The sequence below is a fragment of the Saccoglossus kowalevskii genome, chromosome 13 (genome assembly GCF_978046115.1).
Source record: "Saccoglossus kowalevskii chromosome 13, keSacKowa6.1, whole genome shotgun sequence".
Classification (NCBI taxonomy): Eukaryota; Metazoa; Hemichordata; class Enteropneusta; family Harrimaniidae; genus Saccoglossus; species Saccoglossus kowalevskii.
In genome coordinates, this window is record NC_140653.1 from 34,432,672 (window position 1) to 34,455,545 (window position 22,874).

Here is a 22,874-nt window from a genome sequence, read left to right on the forward strand (position 1 = left end):
CCACCTGACATCACTTCTTAGTTGGTTTCCCAGGGGGCCCACCTGACATCACTTCTTAGTTGGTTTCCAAGGGGGCCCACCTGACATCACTTCTTAGTTGGTTTCCAATGGGTCCACCTGACATCACTTCTTAGTTGGTTTCCCAGGGGGCCCACCTGACATCACTTCTTAGTTGGTTTCCAAGGGGTCCACCTGACATCACTTCTTAGTTGGTTTCCAAGGGGTCCACCTGACATCACTTCTTAGTTGGTTTCCCAGGGGGCCCACCTGACATCACTTCTTAGTTGGTTTCCATAGGGGGTCCACCTGACATCACTTCTTAGTTGGTTTCCAAGGGGGCCCACCTGACATCACTTCTTAGTTGGTTTCCAAGGGGTCCACCTGACATCACTTCTTAGTTGGTTTCCAAGGGGTCCACCTAACATCACTTTTTAGTTGGTTTCCAAGGGGGTCCACCTGACATCACTTCTTAGTTGGTTTCCAAGGGGTCCACCTGACATCACTTCTTAGTTGGTTTCCAAGGGGGTCCACCTGACATCACTTCTTAGTTGGTTTCCAAGGGGGTCCACCTGACATCACTTCTTAGTTGGTTTCCAAGGGGGCCCACCTGACATCACTTCTTAGTTGGTTTCCAAGGGGTCCACCTGACATCACTTCTTAGTTGGTTTTCCAGGGGGCCCACCTGACATCACTTCTTAGTTGGTTTCCAAGGGGTCCACCTGACATCACTTCTTAGTTGGTTTCCAAGGGGGCCCACCTGACATCACTTCTTAGTTGGTTTCCCAGGGGGCCCACCTGACATCACTTCTTAGTTGGTTTCCAAGGGGTCCACCTAACATCACTTTTTAGTTGGTTTCCAAGGGGGTCCACCTGACATCACTTCTTAGTTGGTTTCCAAGGGGGTCCACCTGACATCACTTCTTAGTTGGTTTCCAAGGGGGCCCACCTGACATCACTTCTTAGTTGGTTTCCAAGGGGTCCACCTGACATCACTTCTTAGTTGGTTTTCCAGGGGGCCCACCTGACATCACTTCTTAGTTGGTTTCCCAGGGGTCCACCTGACATCACTTCTTAGTTGGTTTCCCAGGGGGCCCACCTGACATCACTTCTTAGTTGGTTTCCAAGGGGTCCACCTGACATCACTTCTTAGTTGGTTTCCAAGGGGGCCCACCTGACATCACTTCTTAGTTGGTTTCCCAGGGGCCCACCTGACATCACTTCTTAGTTGGTTTCCAAGGGGTCCACCTAACATCACTTTTTAGTTGGTTTCCAAGGGGGTCCACCTGACATCACTTCTTAGTTGGTTTCCAAGGGGTCCACCTGACATCACTTCTTAGTTGGTTTCCAAGGGGGCCCACCTGACATCACTTCTTAGTTGGTTTCCAAGGGGGCCCACCTGACATCACTTTTTAGTTTCCAAGGGGGCCCACCTGACATCACTTCTTAGTTGGTTTCCCAGGGGGCCCACCTGACATCACTTCTTAGTTGGTTTCCAAGGGGGTCCACCTGACATCACTTCTTAGTTGGTTTCCCAGGGGGGCCCACCTGACATCACTTCTTAGTTGGTTTCCCAGGGGGGTCCATCTGACATCACTTCTTAGTTGGTTTCCAAGGGGGTCCACCTGACATCACTTCTTAGTTGGTTTCCCAGGGGCCCACCTGACATCACTTCTTAGTTGGTTTTCCAGGGGGCCCACCTGACATCACTTCTTAGTTGGTTTTCCAGGGGGCCCACCTGACATCACTTCTTAGTTGGTTTCCCAGGGGGGCCCACCTGACATCACTTCTTAGTTGGTTTCCCAGGGGGCCCACCTGACATCACTTCTTAATTGGTTTCCCAGGGGGCCCACCTGACATCACTTCTTAGTTGGTTTTCCAGGGGGCCCACCTGACATCACTTCTTAGTTGGTTTCCCAGGGGGGCCCACCTGACATCACTTCTTAGTTGGTTTCCCAGGGGGCCCACCTGACATCACTTCTTAGTTGGTTTCCCAGGGGGCCCACCTGACATCACTTCTTAGTTGGTTTTCCAGGGGGCCCACCTGACATCACTTCTTAGTTGGTTTCCCAGGGGGGCCCACCTGACATCACTTCTTAGTTGGTTTTCCAGGGGGCCCACCTGACATCACTTCTTAGTTGGTTTCCCAGGGGGGTCCACCTGACATCACTTCTTAGTTGGTTTTCCAGGGGGTCCACCTGACATCACTTCTTAGTTGGTTTCCCAGGGGTCCACCTGACATCACTTCTTAGTTGGTTTCCCAGGGGTCCACCTGACATCACTTCTTAGTTGGTTTCCCAGGGGGTCCACCTGACATCACTTCTTAGTTGGTTTCCCAGGGGGCCCACCTGACATCACTTCTTAGTTGGTTTCCCAGGGGGTCCACCTGACATCACTTCTTAGTTGGTTTCCCAGGGGGCCCACCTGACATCACTTCTTAGTTGGTTTCCCAGGGGGTCCACCTGACATCACTTCTTAGTTGGTTTCCAAGGGGTCCACCTGACATCACTTCTTAGTTGGTTCCCCAGGGGGCCCACCTGACATCACTTCTTAGTTGGTTTCCCAAGGGGTCCACCTGACATCACTTCTTAGTTGGTTCCCCAGGGGGTCCACCTGACATCACTTCTTAGTTGGTTTCCCAGGGGGGCCCACCTGACATCACTTCTTAGTTGGTTTCCCAGGGGGTCCACCTGACATCACTTCTTAGTTGGTTTCCAAGGGGTCCACCTGACATCACTTCTTAGTTGGTTCCCCAGGGGGCCCACCTGACATCACTTCTTAGTTGGTTTCCCAGGGGACCCACCTGACATCACTTCTTAGTTGGTTTTCCAGGGGGCCCACCTGACATCACTTCTTAGTTGGTTTTCCAGGGGGCCCACCTGACATCACTTTTTAGTTGGTTTCCCAGGGGGTCCACCTGACATCACTTCTTAGTTGGTTTCCCAGGGGTCCACCTGACATCACTTCTTAGTTGGTTTCCCAGGGGGGCCACCTGACATCACTTCTTAGTTGGTTTCCCAGGGGATCCACCTGACATCACTTCTTAGTTGGTTTCCAAGGGGTCCACCTGACATCACTTCTTAGTTGGTTTTCCAGGGGGCCCACCTGACATCACTTCTTAGTTGGTTTCCCAGGGGGGCCCACCTGACATCACTTCTTAGTTGGTTTCCCAGGGGGTCCACCTGACATCACTTCTTAGTTGGTTTCCCAGGGGTCCACCTGACATCACTTCTTAGTTGGTTTCCAAGGGGGTCCACCTGACATCACTTCTTAGTTGGTTTCCCAGGGGATCCACCTGACATCACTTCTTAGTTGGTTTCCAAGGGGGCCCACCTGACATCACTTCTTAGTTGGTTTCCAAGGGGGCCCACCTGACATCACTTCTTAGTTTCCAAGGGGGCCCACCTGACATCACTTCTTAGTTGGTTTCCCAGGGGGCCCACCTGACATCACTTCTTAGTTGGTTTCCAAGGGGGTCCACCTGACATCACTTCTTAGTTGGTTTCCCAGGGGGGCCCACCTGACATCACTTCTTAGTTGGTTTCCCAGGGGGGTCCATCTGACATCACTTCTTAGTTGGTTTCCAAGGGGGTCCACCTGACATCACTTCTTAGTTGGTTTCCCAGGGGCCCACCTGACATCACTTCTTAGTTGGTTTTCCAGGGGGCCCACCTGACATCACTTCTTAGTTGGTTTTCCAGGGGGCCCACCTGACATCACTTCTTAGTTGGTTTCCCAGGGGGGCCCACCTGACATCACTTCTTAGTTGGTTTCCCAGGGGGCCCACCTGACATCACTTCTTAGTTGGTTTCCCAGGGGGCCCACCTGACATCACTTCTTAGTTGGTTTTCCAGGGGGCCCACCTGACATCACTTCTTAGTTGGTTTCCCAGGGGGGCCCACCTGACATCACTTCTTAGTTGGTTTCCCAGGGGGCCCACCTGACATCACTTCTTAGTTGGTTTCCCAGGGGGCCCACCTGACATCACTTCTTAGTTGGTTTCCCAGGGGGTCCACCTGACATCACTTCTTAGTTGGTTTCCGGGGGGGTGGGGGGTGGGTGGGGGTGTTACCTGACATCACTTCTTTGTTGGTTTCAGGGGGGGGGGGTCCACCTGACATCACTTCTTAGTTTCCAAGGGGGTCCACCTGACATCACTTCTTAGTTGGTTTCCCAGGGGGGCCCACCTGACATCACTTTTTAGTTGGTTTCCCAGGGGACCCACCTGACATCACTTCTTAGTTGGTTTCCCAGGGGTCCACCTGACATCACTTCTGAGTTGGTTTCCCAGGGGGGCCACCTGACATCACTTCTTAGTTGGTTTCCCAGGGGGTCCACCTGACATCACTTCTTAGTTGGTTTCCCAGGGGGCCCACCTGACATCACTTCTTAGTTGGTTTCCCAGGGGGCCCACCTGACATCACTTCTTAGTTGGTTTCCCAGGGGGGCCCACCTGACATCACTTCTTAGTTGGTTTCCCAGGGGGTCCACCTGACATCACTTCTTAGTTGGTTTCCGGGGGGGGGTGTGTGTGTGTGTGTGTGTGTGTGTGTGTGTGTGTGTGTTACCTGACATCACTTCTTTGTTGGTTTCGGGGGGGGGGGGGGCACCTGACATCACTTCTTAGTTGGTTTCCAAGGGGGCCCACCTGACATCACTTCTTAGTTGGTTTCCCAGGGGGGTCCACCTGACATCACTTCTTTGTTGGTTTCCCAGGGGGTCCACCTGACATCACTTCTTAGTTGGTTTCCAAGGGGATCCACCTGACATCACTTCTTAGTTGGTTTCCAAGGGGGTCCACCTGACATCACTTCTTAGTTGGTTTCCCAGGGGGCCCACCTGACATCACTTCTTAGTTGGTTTCCAAGGGGGTCCACCTGACATCACTTCTTAGTTGGTTTCCCAGGGGGCCCACCTGACATCACTTCTTAGTTGGTTTCCAAGGGGGTCCACCTGACATCACTTCTTAGTTGGTTTCCCAGGGGGTCCACCTGACATCACTTCTTAGTTGGTTTCCCAGGGGGCCCACCTGACATCACTTCTTAGTTGGTTTCCAAGGGGTCCACCTGACATCACTTCTTAGTTGGTTTTCCAGGGGGCCCACCTGACATCACTTCTTAGTTGGTTTTCCAGGGGGCCCACCTGACATCACTTCTTAGTTGGTTTCCCAGGGGGGCCCACCTGACATCACTTCTTAGTTGGTTTCCCAGGGGGTCCACCTGACATCACTTCTTAGTTGGTTTCCCAGGGGGCCCACCTGACATCACTTCTTAGTTGGTTTCCAAGGGGGCCCACCTGACATCACTTCTTAGTTGGTTTCCAATGGGTCCACCTGACATCACTTCTTAGTTGGTTTCCCAGGGGGCCCACCTGACATCACTTCTTAGTTGGTTTCCAAGGGGTCCACCTGACATCACTTCTTAGTTGGTTTCCAAGGGGTCCACCTGACATCACTTCTTAGTTGGTTTCCCAGGGGGCCCACCTGACATCACTTCTTAGTTGGTTTCCATAGGGGGTCCACCTGACATCACTTCTTAGTTGGTTTCCAAGGGGGCCCACCTGACATCACTTCTTAGTTGGTTTCCAAGGGGTCCACCTGACATCACTTCTTAGTTGGTTTCCAAGGGGTCCACCTAACATCACTTTTTAGTTGGTTTCCAAGGGGGTCCACCTGACATCACTTCTTAGTTGGTTTCCAAGGGGTCCACCTGACATCACTTCTTAGTTGGTTTCCAAGGGGGTCCACCTGACATCACTTCTTAGTTGGTTTCCAAGGGGGTCCACCTGACATCACTTCTTAGTTGGTTTCCAAGGGGGCCCACCTGACATCATTTCTTAGTTGGTTTCCAAGGGGTCCACCTGACATCACTTCTTAGTTGGTTTTCCAGGGGGCCCACCTGACATCACTTCTTAGTTGGTTTCCCAGGGGGCCCACCTGACATCACTTCTTAGTTGGTTTCCATAGGGGGTCCACCTGACATCACTTCTTAGTTGGTTTCCCAGGGGGCCCACCTGACATCACTTCTTAGTTGGTTTCCCAGGGGGTCCACCTGACATCACTTCTTAGTTGGTTTCCAAGGGGTCCACCTAACATCACTTTTTAGTTGGTTTCCAAGGGGGTCCACCTGACATCACTTCTTAGTTGGTTTCCAAGGGGGTCCACCTGACATCACTTCTTAGTTGGTTTCCAAGGGGGCCCACCTGACATCGCTTCTTAGTTGGTTTCCAAGGGGTCCACCTGACATCACTTCTTAGTTGGTTTTCCAGGGGGCCCACCTGACATCACTTCTTAGTTGGTTTCCCAGGGGTCCACCTGACATCACTTCTTAGTTGGTTTCCCAGGGGGCCCACCTGACATCACTTCTTAGTTGGTTTCCATAGGGGGTCCACCTGACATCACTTCTTAGTTGGTTTCCAAGGGGGCCCACCTGACATCACTTCTTAGTTGGTTTCCAAGGGGTCCACCTGACATCACTTCTTAGTTGGTTTCCAAGGGGTCCACCTAACATCACTTTTTAGTTGGTTTCCAAGGGGGTCCACCTGACATCACTTCTTAGTTGGTTTCCAAGGGGTCCACCTGACATCACTTCTTAGTTGGTTTCCAAGGGGGTCCACCTGACATCACTTCTTAGTTGGTTTCCAAGGGGGTCCACCTGACATCACTTCTTAGTTGGTTTCCAAGGGGGCCCACCTGACATCATTTCTTAGTTGGTTTCCAAGGGGTCCACCTGACATCACTTCTTAGTTGGTTTTCCAGGGGGCCCACCTGACATCACTTCTTAGTTGGTTTCCCAGGGGGCCCACCTGACATCACTTCTTAGTTGGTTTCCATAGGGGGTCCACCTGACATCACTTCTTAGTTGGTTTCCCAGGGGGCCCACCTGACATCACTTCTTAGTTGGTTTCCCAGGGGGTCCACCTGACATCACTTCTTAGTTGGTTTCCAAGGGGTCCACCTAACATCACTTTTTAGTTGGTTTCCAAGGGGGTCCACCTGACATCACTTCTTAGTTGGTTTCCAAGGGGGTCCACCTGACATCACTTCTTAGTTGGTTTCCAAGGGGGCCCACCTGACATCGCTTCTTAGTTGGTTTCCAAGGGGTCCACCTGACATCACTTCTTAGTTGGTTTTCCAGGGGGCCCACCTGACATCACTTCTTAGTTGGTTTCCCAGGGGTCCACCTGACATCACTTCTTAGTTGGTTTCCCAGGGGGCCCACCTGACATCACTTCTTAGTTGGTTTTCCAGGGGGCCCACCTGACATCACTTCTTAGTTGGTTTCCCAGGGGGGCCCACCTGACATCACTTCTTAGTTGGTTTCCCAGGGGGTCCACCTGACATCACTTCTTAGTTGGTTTCCCAGGGGGCCCACCTGACATCACTTCTTAGTTGGTTTCCAAGGGGGCCCACCTGACGTCACTTCTTAGTTGGTTTCCAATGGGTCCACCTGACATCACTTCTTAGTTGGTTTCCCAGGGGGCCCACCTGACATCACTTCTTAGTTGGTTTCCAAGGGGTCCACCTGACATCACTTCTTAGTTGGTTTCCCAGGGGGTCCGCCTGACATCACTTCTTAGTTGGTTTCCGGGGGGGGGGGGGGTGTTATCTGACATCACTTCTTTGTTGGTTTCGGGGGGGGGGGCCCACCTGACATCACTTCTTAGTTGGTTTCCAAGGGGGCCCACCTGACATCACTTCTTAGTTGGTTTCCCAGGGGGGTCCACCTGACATCACTTCTTTGTTGGTTTCCCAGGGGGTCCACCTGACATCACTTCTTAGTTGGTTTCCAAGGGGATCCACCTGACATCACTTCTTAGTTGGTTTCCAAGGGGGTCCACCTGACATCACTTCTTAGTTGGTTTCCCAGGGGGCCCACCTGACATCACTTCTTAGTTGGTTTCCAAGGGGGTCCACCTGACATCACTTCTTAGTTGGTTTCCCAGGGGGCCCACCTGACATCACTTCTTAGTTGGTTTCCAAGGGGGTCCACCTGACATCACTTCTTAGTTGGTTTCCCAGGGGGTCCACCTGACATCACTTCTTAGTTGGTTTCCCAGGGGGCCCACCTGACATCACTTCTTAGTTGGTTTCCAAGGGGTCCACCTGACATCACTTCTTAGTTGGTTTTCCAGGGGGCCCACCTGACATCACTTCTTAGTTGGTTTTCCAGGGGGCCCACCTGACATCACTTCTTAGTTGGTTTCCCAGGGGGGCCCACCTGACATCACTTCTTAGTTGGTTTCCCAGGGGGTCCACCTGACATCACTTCTTAGTTGGTTTCCCAGGGGGCCCACCTGACATCACTTCTTAGTTGGTTTCCAAGGGGGCCCACCTGACATCACTTCTTAGTTGGTTTCCAATGGGTCCACCTGACATCACTTCTTAGTTGGTTTCCCAGGGGGCCCACCTGACATCACTTCTTAGTTGGTTTCCAAGGGGTCCACCTGACATCACTTCTTAGTTGGTTTCCAAGGGGTCCACCTGACATCACTTCTTAGTTGGTTTCCCAGGGGGCCCACCTGACATCACTTCTTAGTTGGTTTCCATAGGGGGTCCACCTGACATCACTTCTTAGTTGGTTTCCAAGGGGGCCCACCTGACATCACTTCTTAGTTGGTTTCCAAGGGGTCCACCTGACATCACTTCTTAGTTGGTTTCCAAGGGGTCCACCTAACATCACTTTTTAGTTGGTTTCCAAGGGGGTCCACCTGACATCACTTCTTAGTTGGTTTCCAAGGGGTCCACCTGACATCACTTCTTAGTTGGTTTCCAAGGGGGTCCACCTGACATCACTTCTTAGTTGGTTTCCAAGGGGGTCCACCTGACATCACTTCTTAGTTGGTTTCCAAGGGGGCCCACCTGACATCACTTCTTAGTTGGTTTCCAAGGGGTCCACCTGACATCACTTCTTAGTTGGTTTTCCAGGGGGCCCACCTGACATCACTTCTTAGTTGGTTTCCAAGGGGTCCACCTGACATCACTTCTTAGTTGGTTTCCAAGGGGGCCCACCTGACATCACTTCTTAGTTGGTTTCCCAGGGGGCCCACCTGACATCACTTCTTAGTTGGTTTCCAAGGGGTCCACCTAACATCACTTTTTAGTTGGTTTCCAAGGGGGTCCACCTGACATCACTTCTTAGTTGGTTTCCAAGGGGGTCCACCTGACATCACTTCTTAGTTGGTTTCCAAGGGGGCCCACCTGACATCACTTCTTAGTTGGTTTCCAAGGGGTCCACCTGACATCACTTCTTAGTTGGTTTTCCAGGGGGCCCACCTGACATCACTTCTTAGTTGGTTTCCCAGGGGTCCACCTGACATCACTTCTTAGTTGGTTTCCCAGGGGGCCCACCTGACATCACTTCTTAGTTGGTTTCCAAGGGGTCCACCTGACATCACTTCTTAGTTGGTTTCCAAGGGGGCCCACCTGACATCACTTCTTAGTTGGTTTCCCAGGGGCCCACCTGACATCACTTCTTAGTTGGTTTCCAAGGGGTCCACCTAACATCACTTTTTAGTTGGTTTCCAAGGGGGTCCACCTGACATCACTTCTTAGTTGGTTTCCAAGGGGTCCACCTGACATCACTTCTTAGTTGGTTTCCAAGGGGGCCCACCTGACATCACTTCTTAGTTGGTTTCCAAGGGGGCCCACCTGACATCACTTCTTAGTTTCCAAGGGGGCCCACCTGACATCACTTCTTAGTTGGTTTCCCAGGGGGCCCACCTGACATCACTTCTTAGTTGGTTTCCAAGGGGGTCCACCTGACATCACTTCTTAGTTGGTTTCCCAGGGGGGCCCACCTGACATCACTTCTTAGTTGGTTTCCCAGGGGGGTCCATCTGACATCACTTCTTAGTTGGTTTCCAAGGGGGTCCACCTGACATCACTTCTTAGTTGGTTTCCCAGGGGCCCACCTGACATCACTTCTTAGTTGGTTTTCCAGGGGGCCCACCTGACATCACTTCTTAGTTGGTTTTCCAGGGCGCCCACCTGACATCACTTCTTAGTTGGTTTCCCAGGGGGGCCCACCTGACATCACTTCTTAGTTGGTTTCCCAGGGGGCCCACCTGACATCACTTCTTAATTGGTTTCCCAGGGGGCCCACCTGACATCACTTCTTAGTTGGTTTTCCAGGGGGCCCACCTGACATCACTTCTTAGTTGGTTTCCCAGGGGGCCCACCTGACATCACTTCTTAGTTGGTTTCCCAGGGGGCCCACCTGACATCACTTCTTAGTTGGTTTCCCAGGGGGCCCACCTGACATCACTTCTTAGTTGGTTTTCCAGGGGGCCCACCTGACATCACTTCTTAGTTGGTTTCCCAGGGGGGCCCACCTGACATCACTTCTTAGTTGGTTTTCCAGGGGGCCCACCTGACATCACTTCTTAGTTGGTTTCCCAGGGGGGTCCACCTGACATCACTTCTTAGTTGGTTTTCCAGGGGGTCCACCTGACATCACTTCTTAGTTGGTTTCCCAGGGGTCCACCTGACATCACTTCTTAGTTGGTTTCCCAGGGGTCCACCTGACATCACTTCTTAGTTGGTTTCCCAGGGGGTCCACCTGACATCACTTCTTAGTTGGTTTCCCAGGGGGCCCACCTGACATCACTTCTTAGTTGGTTTCCCAGGGGGTCCACCTGACATCACTTCTTAGTTGGTTTCCCAGGGGGCCCACCTGACATCACTTCTTAGTTGGTTTCCCAGGGGGTCCACCTGACATCACTTCTTAGTTGGTTTCCAAGGGGTCCACCTGACATCACTTCTTAGTTGGTTCCCCAGGGGGCCCACCTGACATCACTTCTTAGTTGGTTTCCCAAGGGGTCCACCTGACATCACTTCTTAGTTGGTTCCCCAGGGGGTCCACCTGACATCACTTCTTAGTTGGTTTCCCAGGGGGGCCCACCTGACATCACTTCTTAGTTGGTTTCCCAGGGGGTCCACCTGACATCACTTCTTAGTTGGTTTCCAAGGGGTCCACCTGACATCACTTCTTAGTTGGTTCCCCAGGGGGCCCACCTGACATCACTTCTTAGTTGGTTTCCCAGGGGACCCACCTGACATCACTTCTTAGTTGGTTTTCCAGGGGGCCCACCTGACATCACTTCTTAGTTGGTTTTCCAGGGGGCCCACCTGACATCACTTTTTAGTTGGTTTCCCAGGGGGTCCACCTGACATCACTTCTTAGTTGGTTTCCCAGGGGTCCACCTGACATCACTTCTTAGTTGGTTTCCCAGGGGGTCCACCTGACATCACTTCTTAGTTGGTTTCCCAGGGGATCCACCTGACATCACTTCTTAGTTGGTTTCCAAGGGGTCCACCTGACATCACTTCTTAGTTGGTTTTCCAGGGGGCCCACCTGACATCACTTCTTAGTTGGTTTCCCAGGGGGGCCCACCTGACATCACTTCTTAGTTGGTTTCCCAGGGGGTCCACCTGACATCACTTCTTAGTTGGTTTCCCAGGGGTCCACCTGACATCACTTCTTAGTTGGTTTCCAAGGGGGTCCACCTGACATCACTTCTTAGTTGGTTTCCCAGGGGATCCACCTGACATCACTTCTTAGTTGGTTTCCAAGGGGTCCACCTGACATCACTTCTTAGTTGGTTTCCCAGGGGTCCACCTGACATCACTTCTTAGTTGGTTTCCCAGGGGGGCCCACCTGACATCACTTCTTAGTTGGTTTCCCAGGGGTCCACCTGACATCACTTCTTAGTTGGTTTCCAGGGGGTCCACCTGACATCACTTCTTAGTTGGTTTCCCAGGGGGTCCACCTGACATCACTTCTTAGTTGGTTTCCCAGGGGGGCCACCTGACATCACTTCTTAGTTGGTTTCCCAGGGGGGCCACCTGACATCACTTCTTAGTTGGTTTCCCAGGGGGGCCACCTGACATCACTTCTTAGTTGGTTTCCAAGGGGGTCCACCTGACATCACTTCTTAGTTGGTTTCCAAGGGGGCCCACCTGACATCACTTCTTAGTTGGTTTCCCAGGGGGGCCCACCTGACATCACTTCTTAGTTGGTTTCCCAGGGGGGCCACCTGACATCACTTCTTAGTTGGTTTCCCAGGGGGCCCACCTGACATCACTTCTTAGTTGGTTTCCGGGGGGGGGGGGGGGCACCTGACATCACTTCTTAGTTGGTTTCCCAGGGGGCCCACCTGACATCACTTCTTAGTTGGTTTCCCAGGGGGGCCCACCTGACATCACTTCTTAGTTGGTTTCCCAGGGGGTCCACCTGACATCACTTCTTAGTTGGTTTCCCAGGGGGCCCACCTGACATCACTTCTTAGTTGGTTTCCAAGGGGGCCCACCTGACATCACTTCTTAGTTGGTTTCCAATGGGTCCACCTGACATCACTTCTTAGTTGGTTTCCCAGGGGGCCCACCTGACATCACTTCTTAGTTGGTTTCCAAGGGGTCCACCTGACATCACTTCTTAGTTGGTTTCCAAGGGGTCCACCTGACATCACTTCTTAGTTGGTTTCCCAGGGGGCCCACCTGACATCACTTCTTAGTTGGTTTCCATAGGGGGTCCACCTGACATCACTTCTTAGTTGGTTTCCAAGGGGGCCCACCTGACATCACTTCTTAGTTGGTTTCCCAAGGGGTCCACCTGACATCACTTCTTAGTTGGTTCCCCAGGGGGTCCACCTGACATCACTTCTTAGTTGGTTTCCCAGGGGGGCCCACCTGACATCACTTCTTAGTTGGTTTCCCAGGGGGTCCACCTGACATCACTTCTTAGTTGGTTTCCAAGGGGTCCACCTGACATCACTTCTTAGTTGGTTCCCCAGGGGGCCCACCTGACATCACTTCTTAGTTGGTTTCCCAGGGGACCCACCTGACATCACTTCTTAGTTGGTTTTCCAGGGGGCCCACCTGACATCACTTCTTAGTTGGTTTTCCAGGGGGCCCACCTGACATCACTTCTTAGTTGGTTTCCCAGGGGGTCCACCTGACATCACTTCTTAGTTGGTTTCCCAGGGGTCCACCTGACATCACTTCTTAGTTGGTTTCCCAGGGGGGCCACCTGACATCACTTCTTAGTTGGTTTCCCAGGGGATCCACCTGACATCACTTCTTAGTTGGTTTCCAAGGGGTCCACCTGACATCACCTCTTAGTTGGTTTTCCAGGGGGCCCACCTGACATCACTTCTTAGTTGGTTTCCCAGGGGGGCCCACCTGACATCACTTCTTAGTTGGTTTCCCAGGGGGTCCACCTGACATCACTTCTTAGTTGGTTTCCCAGGGGTCCACCTGACATCACTTCTTAGTTGGTTTCCAAGGGGGTCCACCTGACATCACTTCTTAGTTGGTTTCCCAGGGGATCCACCTGACATCACTTCTTAGTTGGTTTCCAAGGGGTCCACCTGACATCACTTCTTAGTTGGTTTCCCAGGGGTCCACCTGACATCACTTCTTAGTTGGTTTCCCAGGGGGGCCCACCTGACATCACTTCTTAGTTGGTTTCCCAGGGGTCCACCTGACATCACTTCTTAGTTGGTTTCCAGGGGGTCCACCTGACATCACTTCTTAGTTGGTTTCCCAGGGGGTCCACCTGACATCACTTCTTAGTTGGTTTCCCAGGGGGGCCACCTGACATCACTTCTTAGTTGGTTTCCCAGGGGGGCCACCTGACATCACTTCTTAGTTGGTTTCCCAGGGGGCCCACCTGACATCACTTCTTAGTTGGTTTCCCAGGGGGGCCCACCTGACATCACTTCTTAGTTGGTTTCCCAGGGGGTCCACCTGACATCACTTCTTAGTTGGTTTCCCAGGGGGCCCACCTGACATCACTTCTTAGTTGGTTTCCAAGGGGGCCCACCTGACATCACTTCTTAGTTGGTTTCCAATGGGTCCACCTGACATCACTTCTTAGTTGGTTTCCCAGGGGGCCCACCTGACATCACTTCTTAGTTGGTTTCCAAGGGGTCCACCTGACATCACTTCTTAGTTGGTTTCCAAGGGGTCCACCTGACATCACTTCTTAGTTGGTTTCCCAGGGGGCCCACCTGACATCACTTCTTAGTTGGTTTCCATAGGGGGTCCACCTGACATCACTTCTTAGTTGGTTTCCAAGGGGGCCCACCTGACATCACTTCTTAGTTGGTTTCCAAGGGGTCCACCTGACATCACTTCTTAGTTGGTTTCCAAGGGGTCCACCTAACATCACTTTTTAGTTGGTTTCCAAGGGGGTCCACCTGACATCACTTCTTAGTTGGTTTCCAAGGGGTCCACCTGACATCACTTCTTAGTTGGTTTCCAAGGGGGTCCACCTGACATCACTTCTTAGTTGGTTTCCAAGGGGGTCCACCTGACATCACTTCTTAGTTGGTTTCCAAGTCCAAGGGGGCCCACCTGACATCACTTCTTAGTTGGTTTCCAATGGGTCCACCTGACATCACTTCTTAGTTGGTTTCCCAGGGGGCCCACCTGACATCACTTCTTAGTTGGTTTCCAAGGGGTCCACCTGACATCACTTCTTAGTTGGTTTCCAAGGGGTCCACCTGACATCACTTCTTAGTTGGTTTCCCAGGGGGCCCACCTGACATCACTTCTTAGTTGGTTTCCATAGGGGGTCCACCTGACATCACTTCTTAGTTGGTTTCCAAGGGGGCCCACCTGACATCACTTCTTAGTTGGTTTCCCAAGGGGTCCACCTGACATCACTTCTTAGTTGGTTCCCCAGGGGGTCCACCTGACATCACTTCTTAGTTGGTTTCCCAGGGGGGCCCACCTGACATCACTTCTTAGTTGGTTTCCCAGGGGGTCCACCTGACATCACTTCTTAGTTGGTTTCCAAGGGGTCCACCTGACATCACTTCTTAGTTGGTTCCCCAGGGGGCCCACCTGACATCACTTCTTAGTTGGTTTCCCAGGGGACCCACCTGACATCACTTCTTAGTTGGTTTTCCAGGGGGCCCACCTGACATCACTTCTTAGTTGGTTTTCCAGGGGGCCCACCTGACATCACTTCTTAGTTGGTTTCCCAGGGGGTCCACCTGACATCACTTCTTAGTTGGTTTCCCAGGGGTCCACCTGACATCACTTCTTAGTTGGTTTCCCAGGGGGGCCACCTGACATCACTTCTTAGTTGGTTTCCCAGGGGATCCACCTGACATCACTTCTTAGTTGGTTTCCAAGGGGTCCACCTGACATCACCTCTTAGTTGGTTTTCCAGGGGGCCCACCTGACATCACTTCTTAGTTGGTTTCCCAGGGGGGCCCACCTGACATCACTTCTTAGTTGGTTTCCCAGGGGGTCCACCTGACATCACTTCTTAGTTGGTTTCCCAGGGGTCCACCTGACATCACTTCTTAGTTGGTTTCCAAGGGGGTCCACCTGACATCACTTCTTAGTTGGTTTCCCAGGGGATCCACCTGACATCACTTCTTAGTTGGTTTCCAAGGGGTCCACCTGACATCACTTCTTAGTTGGTTTCCCAGGGGTCCACCTGACATCACTTCTTAGTTGGTTTCCCAGGGGGGCCCACCTGACATCACTTCTTAGTTGGTTTCCCAGGGGTCCACCTGACATCACTTCTTAGTTGGTTTCCAGGGGGTCCACCTGACATCACTTCTTAGTTGGTTTCCCAGGGGGTCCACCTGACATCACTTCTTAGTTGGTTTCCCAGGGGGGCCACCTGACATCACTTCTTAGTTGGTTTCCCAGGGGGGCCACCTGACATCACTTCTTAGTTGGTTTCCCAGGGGGCCCACCTGACATCACTTCTTAGTTGGTTTCCCAGGGGGGCCCACCTGACATCACTTCTTAGTTGGTTTCCCAGGGGGTCCACCTGACATCACTTCTTAGTTGGTTTCCCAGGGGGCCCACCTGACATCACTTCTTAGTTGGTTTCCAAGGGGGCCCACCTGACATCACTTCTTAGTTGGTTTCCAATGGGTCCACCTGACATCACTTCTTAGTTGGTTTCCCAGGGGGCCCACCTGACATCACTTCTTAGTTGGTTTCCAAGGGGTCCACCTGACATCACTTCTTAGTTGGTTTCCAAGGGGTCCACCTGACATCACTTCTTAGTTGGTTTCCCAGGGGGCCCACCTGACATCACTTCTTAGTTGGTTTCCATAGGGGGTCCACCTGACATCACTTCTTAGTTGGTTTCCAAGGGGGCCCACCTGACATCACTTCTTAGTTGGTTTCCAAGGGGTCCACCTGACATCACTTCTTAGTTGGTTTCCAAGGGGTCCACCTAACATCACTTTTTAGTTGGTTTCCAAGGGGGTCCACCTGACATCACTTCTTAGTTGGTTTCCAAGGGGTCCACCTGACATCACTTCTTAGTTGGTTTCCAAGGGGGTCCACCTGACATCACTTCTTAGTTGGTTTCCAAGGGGGTCCACCTGACATCACTTCTTAGTTGGTTTCCAAGGGGGCCCACCTGACATCACTTCTTAGTTGGTTTCCAAGGGGTCCACCTGACATCACTTCTTAGTTGGTTTTCCAGGGGGCCCACCTGACATCACTTCTTAGTTGGTTTCCAAGGGGTCCACCTGACATCACTTCTTAGTTGGTTTCCAAGGGGGCCCACCTGACATCACTTCTTAGTTGGTTTCCCAGGGGGCCCACCTGACATCACTTCTTAGTTGGTTTCCAAGGGGTCCACCTAACATCACTTTTTAGTTGGTTTCCAAGGGGGTCCACCTGACATCACTTCTTAGTTGGTTTCCAAGGGGGTCCACCTGACATCACTTCTTAGTTGGTTTCCAAGGGGGCCCACCTGACATCACTTCTTAGTTGGTTTCCAAGGGGTCCACCTGACATCACTTCTTAGTTGGTTTTCCAGGGGGCCCACCTGACATCACTTCTTAGTTGGTTTCCCAGGGGTCCACCTGACATCACTTCTTAGTTGGTTTCCCAGGGGGCCCACCTGACATCACTTCTTAGTTGGTTTCCAAGGGGTCCACCTGACATCACTTCTTAGTTGGTTTCCAAGGGGGCCCACCTGACATCACTTCTTAGTTGGTTTCCCAGGGGCCCACCTGACATCACTTCTTAGTTGGTTTCCAAGGGGTCCACCTAACATCACTTTTTAGTTGGTTTCCAAGGGGGTCCACCTGACATCACTTCTTAGTTGGTTTCCAAGGGGTCCACCTGACATCACTTCTTAGTTGGTTTCCAAGGGGGCCCACCTGACATCACTTCTTAGTTGGTTTCCAAGGGGGCCCACCTGACATCACTTCTTAGTTTCCAAGGGGGCCCACCTGACATCACTTCTTAGTTGGTTTCCCAGGGGGCCCACCTGACATCACTTCTTAGTTGGTTTCCAAGGGGGTCCACCTGACATCACTTCTTAGTTGGTTTCCCAGGGGGGCCCACCTGACATCACTTCTTAGTTGGTTTCCCAGGGGGGTCCATCTGACATCACTTCTTAGTTGGTTTCCAAGGGGGTCCACCTGACATCACTTCTTAGTTGGTTTCCCAGGGGCCCACCTGACATCACTTCTTAGTTGGTTTTCCAGGGGGCCCACCTGACATCACTTCTTAGTTGGTTTTCCAGGGGGCCCACCTGACATCACTTCTTAGTTGGTTTCCCAGGGGGGCCCACCTGACATCACTTCTTAGTTGGTTTCCCAGGGGGCCCACCTGACATCACTTCTTAGTTGGTTTCCCGGGGGGCCCACCTGACATCACTTCTTAGTTGGTTTTCCAGGGGGCCCACCTGACATCACTTCTTAGTTGGTTTCCCAGGGGGGCCCACCTGACATCACTTCTTAGTTGGTTTCCCAGGGGGCCCACCTGACATCACTTCTTAGTTGGTTTCCCAGGGGGCCCACCTGACATCACTTCTTAGTTGGTTTTCCAGGGGGCCCACCTGACATCACTTCTTAGTTGGTTTTCCAGGGGGCCCACCTGACATCACTTCTTAGTTGGTTTCCCAGGGGGGTCCACCTGACATCACTTCTTAGTTGGTTTTCCAGGGGGTCCACCTGACATCACTTCTTAGTTGGTTTCCCAGGGGTCCACCTGACATCACTTCTTAGTTGGTTTCCCAGGGGTCCACCTGACATCACTTCTTAGTTGGTTTCCCAGGGGGTCCACCTGACATCACTTCTTAGTTGGTTTCCCAGGGGGCCCACCTGACATCACTTCTTAGTTGGTTTCCCAGGGGGTCCACCTGACATCACTTCTTAGTTGGTTTCCCAGGGGGCCCACCTGACATCACTTCTTAGTTGGTTTCCCAGGGGGTCCACCTGACATCACTTCTTAGTTGGTTTCCAAGGGGTCCACCTGACATCACTTCTTAGTTGGTTCCCCAGGGGGCCCACCTGACATCACTTCTTAGTTGGTTTCCCAAGGGGTCCACCTGACATCACTTCTTAGTTGGTTCCCCAGGGGGTCCACCTGACATCACTTCTTAGTTGGTTTCCCAGGGGGGCCCACCTGACATCACTTCTTAGTTGGTTTCCCAGGGGGTCCACCTGACATCACTTCTTAGTTGGTTTCCAAGGGGTCCACCTGACATCACTTCTTAGTTGGTTCCCCAGGGGGCCCACCTGACATCACTTCTTAGTTGGTTTCCCAGGGGACCCACCTGACATCACTTCTTAGTTGGTTTTCCAGGGGGCCCACCTGACATCACTTCTTAGTTGGTTTTCCAGGGGGCCCACCTGACATCACTTCTTAGTTGGTTTCCCAGGGGGTCCACCTGACATCACTTCTTAGTTGGTTTCCCAGGGGTCCACCTGACATCACTTCTTAGTTGGTTTCCCAGGGGGGCCACCTGACATCACTTCTTAGTTGGTTTCCCAGGGGATCCACCTGACATCACTTCTTAGTTGGTTTCCAAGGGGTCCACCTGACATCACTTCTTAGTTGGTTTTCCAGGGGGCCCACCTGACATCACTTCTTAGTTGGTTTCCCAGGGGGGCCCACCTGACATCACTTCTTAGTTGGTTTCCCAGGGGGTCCACCTGACATCACTTCTTAGTTGGTTTCCCAGGGGTCCACCTGACATCACTTCTTAGTTGGTTTCCAAGGGGGTCCACCTGACATCACTTCTTAGTTGGTTTCCCAGGGGATCCACCTGACATCACTTCTTAGTTGGTTTCCAAGGGGTCCACCTGACATCACTTCTTAGTTGGTTTCCCAGGGGTCCACCTGACATCACTTCTTAGTTGGTTTCCCAGGGGGGCCCACCTGACATCACTTCTTAGTTGGTTTCCCAGGGGTCCACCTGACATCACTTCTTAGTTGGTTTCCAGGGGGTCCACCTGACATCACTTCTTAGTTGGTTTCCAAGGGGTCCACCTAACATCACTTTTTAGTTGGTTTCCAAGGGGGTCCACCTGACATCACTTCTTAGTTGGTTTCCAAGGGGTCCACCTGACATCACTTCTTAGTTGGTTTCCAAGGGGGCCCACCTGACATCACTTCTTAGTTGGTTTCCAAGGGGGCCCACCTGACATCACTTCTTAGTTTCCAAGGGGGCCCACCTGACATCACTTCTTAGTTGGTTTCCCAGGGGGCCCACCTGACATCACTTCTTAGTTGGTTTCCAAGGGGGTCCACCTGACATCACTTCTTAGTTGGTTTCCCAGGGGGGCCCACCTGACATCACTTCTTAGTTGGTTTCCCAGGGGGGTCCATCTGACATCACTTCTTAGTTGGTTTCCAAGGGGGTCCACCTGACATCACTTCTTAGTTGGTTTCCCAGGGGCCCACCTGACATCACTTCTTAGTTGGTTTTCCAGGGGGCCCACCTGACATCACTTCTTAGTTGGTTTTCCAGGGGGCCCACCTGACATCACTTCTTAGTTGGTTTCCCAGGGGGGCCCACCTGACATCACTTCTTAGTTGGTTTCCCAGGGGGCCCACCTGACATCACTTCTTAGTTGGTTTCCCGGGGGGCCCACCTGACATCACTTCTTAGTTGGTTTTCCAGGGGGCCCACCTGACATCACTTCTTAGTTGGTTTCCCAGGGGGGCCCACCTGACATCACTTCTTAGTTGGTTTCCCAGGGGGCCCACCTGACATCACTTCTTAGTTGGTTTCCCAGGGGGCCCACCTGACATCACTTCTTAGTTGGTTTTCCAGGGGGCCCACCTGACATCACTTCTTAGTTGGTTTCCCAGGGGGGTCCACCTGACATCACTTCTTAGTTGGTTTTCCAGGGGGTCCACCTGACATCACTTCTTAGTTGGTTTCCCAGGGGTCCACCTGACATCACTTCTTAGTTGGTTTCCCAGGGGTCCACCTGACATCACTTCTTAGTTGGTTTCCCAGGGGGTCCACCTGACATCACTTCTTAGTTGGTTTCCCAGGGGGCCCACCTGACATCACTTCTTAGTTGGTTTCCCAGGGGGTCCACCTGACATCACTTCTTAGTTGGTTTCCCAGGGGGCCCACCTGACATCACTTCTTAGTTGGTTTCCCAGGGGGTCCACCTGACATCACTTCTTAGTTGGTTTCCAAGGGGTCCACCTGACATCACTTCTTAGTTGGTTCCCCAGGGGGCCCACCTGACATCACTTCTTAGTTGGTTTCCCAAGGGGTCCACCTGACATCACTTCTTAGTTGGTTCCCCAGGGGGTCCACCTGACATCACTTCTTAGTTGGTTTCCCAGGGGGGCCCACCTGACATCACTTCTTAGTTGGTTTCCCAGGGGGTCCACCTGACATCACTTCTTAGTTGGTTTCCAAGGGGTCCACCTGACATCACTTCTTAGTTGGTTCCCCAGGGGGCCCACCTGACATCACTTCTTAGTTGGTTTCCCAGGGGACCCACCTGACATCACTTCTTAGTTGGTTTTCCAGGGGGCCCACCTGACATCACTTCTTAGTTGGTTTTCCAGGGGGCCCACCTGACATCACTTCTTAGTTGGTTTCCCAGGGGGTCCACCTGACATCACTTCTTAGTTGGTTTCCCAGGGGTCCACCTGACATCACTTCTTAGTTGGTTTCCCAGGGGGGCCACCTGACATCACTTCTTAGTTGGTTTCCCAGGGGATCCACCTGACATCACTTCTTAGTTGGTTTCCAAGGGGTCCACCTGACATCACTTCTTAGTTGGTTTTCCAGGGGGCCCACCTGACATCACTTCTTAGTTGGTTTCCCAGGGGGGCCCACCTGACATCACTTCTTAGTTGGTTTCCCAGGGGGTCCACCTGACATCACTTCTTAGTTGGTTTCCCAGGGGTCCACCTGACATCACTTCTTAGTTGGTTTCCAAGGGGGTCCACCTGACATCACTTCTTAGTTGGTTTCCCAGGGGATCCACCTGACATCACTTCTTAGTTGGTTTCCAAGGGGTCCACCTGACATCACTTCTTAGTTGGTTTCCCAGGGGTCCACCTGACATCACTTCTTAGTTGGTTTCCCAGGGGGGCCCACCTGACATCACTTCTTAGTTGGTTTCCCAGGGGTCCACCTGACATCACTTCTTAGTTGGTTTCCAGGGGGTCCACCTGACATCACTTCTTAGTTGGGGGGGGGGGCACCTGACATCACTTCTTAGTTGATTCTGGTGGTGTTTGCTTATTGGCCTTGCATATTGGGATTCTATTTTTTGATTGTTTTCCTTTTAAAGGATGAAATCCATGAGAGAGACAAATACAGTGATTTTTTGTTAATCCAACTGAGGGAAATTCTGCTGAAGAATCACACTCTGAAACTGGTCTTGATGAGTGCTGCTCTTGATACCCAGTTATTTCAACAATATTTTGCTGGATGTCCTCTTATTGAAAGTAAGTTTCTGTTGAGTTTTAAGTTTTAACATTATTCAGTAAGTGCCATGATCAATTATTATATGAATGGAATAGTATATTGACTAGCCCCAGGACTTTATTTAATAGTCTTTATAGACAGGCGGACTTTATACACAGATAGTTGGTTATTAGTCCCCGTTCGGACGAAGTCCGAAAACGGGGACTTATAATAATTCGGTCTCCGTGCGTCCGTCCAGAGTCATATTTCAGAATCCTGTGGACCAATCCCGTTCATTCTTTGCACGTGCCTAGTACCTTATGTGGGACATATGCACATGCAGTGGTTTAGCTATTCGATTCAAAATGGCAGACTGGCAGCCATCTTGTTTTTTGAAAATGTTGTATTTTGGACATGCTTTGTCAGTTGTCATTCAAACTTGGTACATAGATTATAAATGTTAGGATACGTGTCCATGACGATTTATTTCGCAATTGCATCAAAGATGGTCGACTAGCAGGCATCTTGTTTTGTTTTTTATGCGGTATCTTGGAAGTGCTCTGTCAGTTTTCATTCAAATTTGGCACATACATGTACTTTATACATGTTAGGATGCATGTCCATGACAATTTCCGTTAAAGTCCTAATATATACCGCGGTTTATATTACAATGTATCAATTTAAAAATTGGGATCAAAAGCTCAAGTTCGGGGTGCGGTTTCTATTACGTACATATTGCAATCACTAAATGGGCGTGGTCATTTTTTGTCCACAACACTTGCACAAAACAAACAATACACCGTACAATCTCTTGAATAGGCGTCAGGGAAGAGTGAGAGGCTTTACTTTGGTTCTAAAATAGGCGTTACGAAATGTTACAGTTACAGTCAATCAAAAAAACAGTACACATGATAAAAAAATACTCACTATATTTAATGTAATAATTTTTTTTTTAATTTTCTTGTTAACGAAAAGTATATTCTAACAGAAGTTTCAAGTAAAAACAAACACGAATGCACTGCTTAGTAGCAAATGATCACAGAACGGTAGCGCAATCCGGCCATGCTGTGGTTCACAAGTGAATAACTTACTTGTTTTCGAAGTGTTTAAATTGGCAATTATTATTCATTAGTGATTACAATAACGCACGACAAATAAATCCGTTGCATTGTTATGAAATGCAAGTAGTTTCACCGTAAACGAATGATTTCAGTC

The 22,874-nt window shown here is 51.3% G+C and overlaps 1 protein-coding gene across 1 annotated transcript in view; it reads left to right on the forward strand.

Moving 5' to 3' along the window:
* The window catches only part of LOC102802477 (3'-5' RNA helicase YTHDC2-like), a 102,077-nt gene that overhangs the window by 15,231 nt on the left and 63,972 nt on the right, over positions 1–22,874 (forward strand). Inside the window, exon 8 of the mRNA XM_085507262.1 lies at positions 21,544–21,700. Coding sequence (XP_085363388.1) covers positions 21,544–21,700 — 157 coding nt within the window. The remainder of the gene's footprint in view (positions 1–21,543; positions 21,701–22,874) is intronic.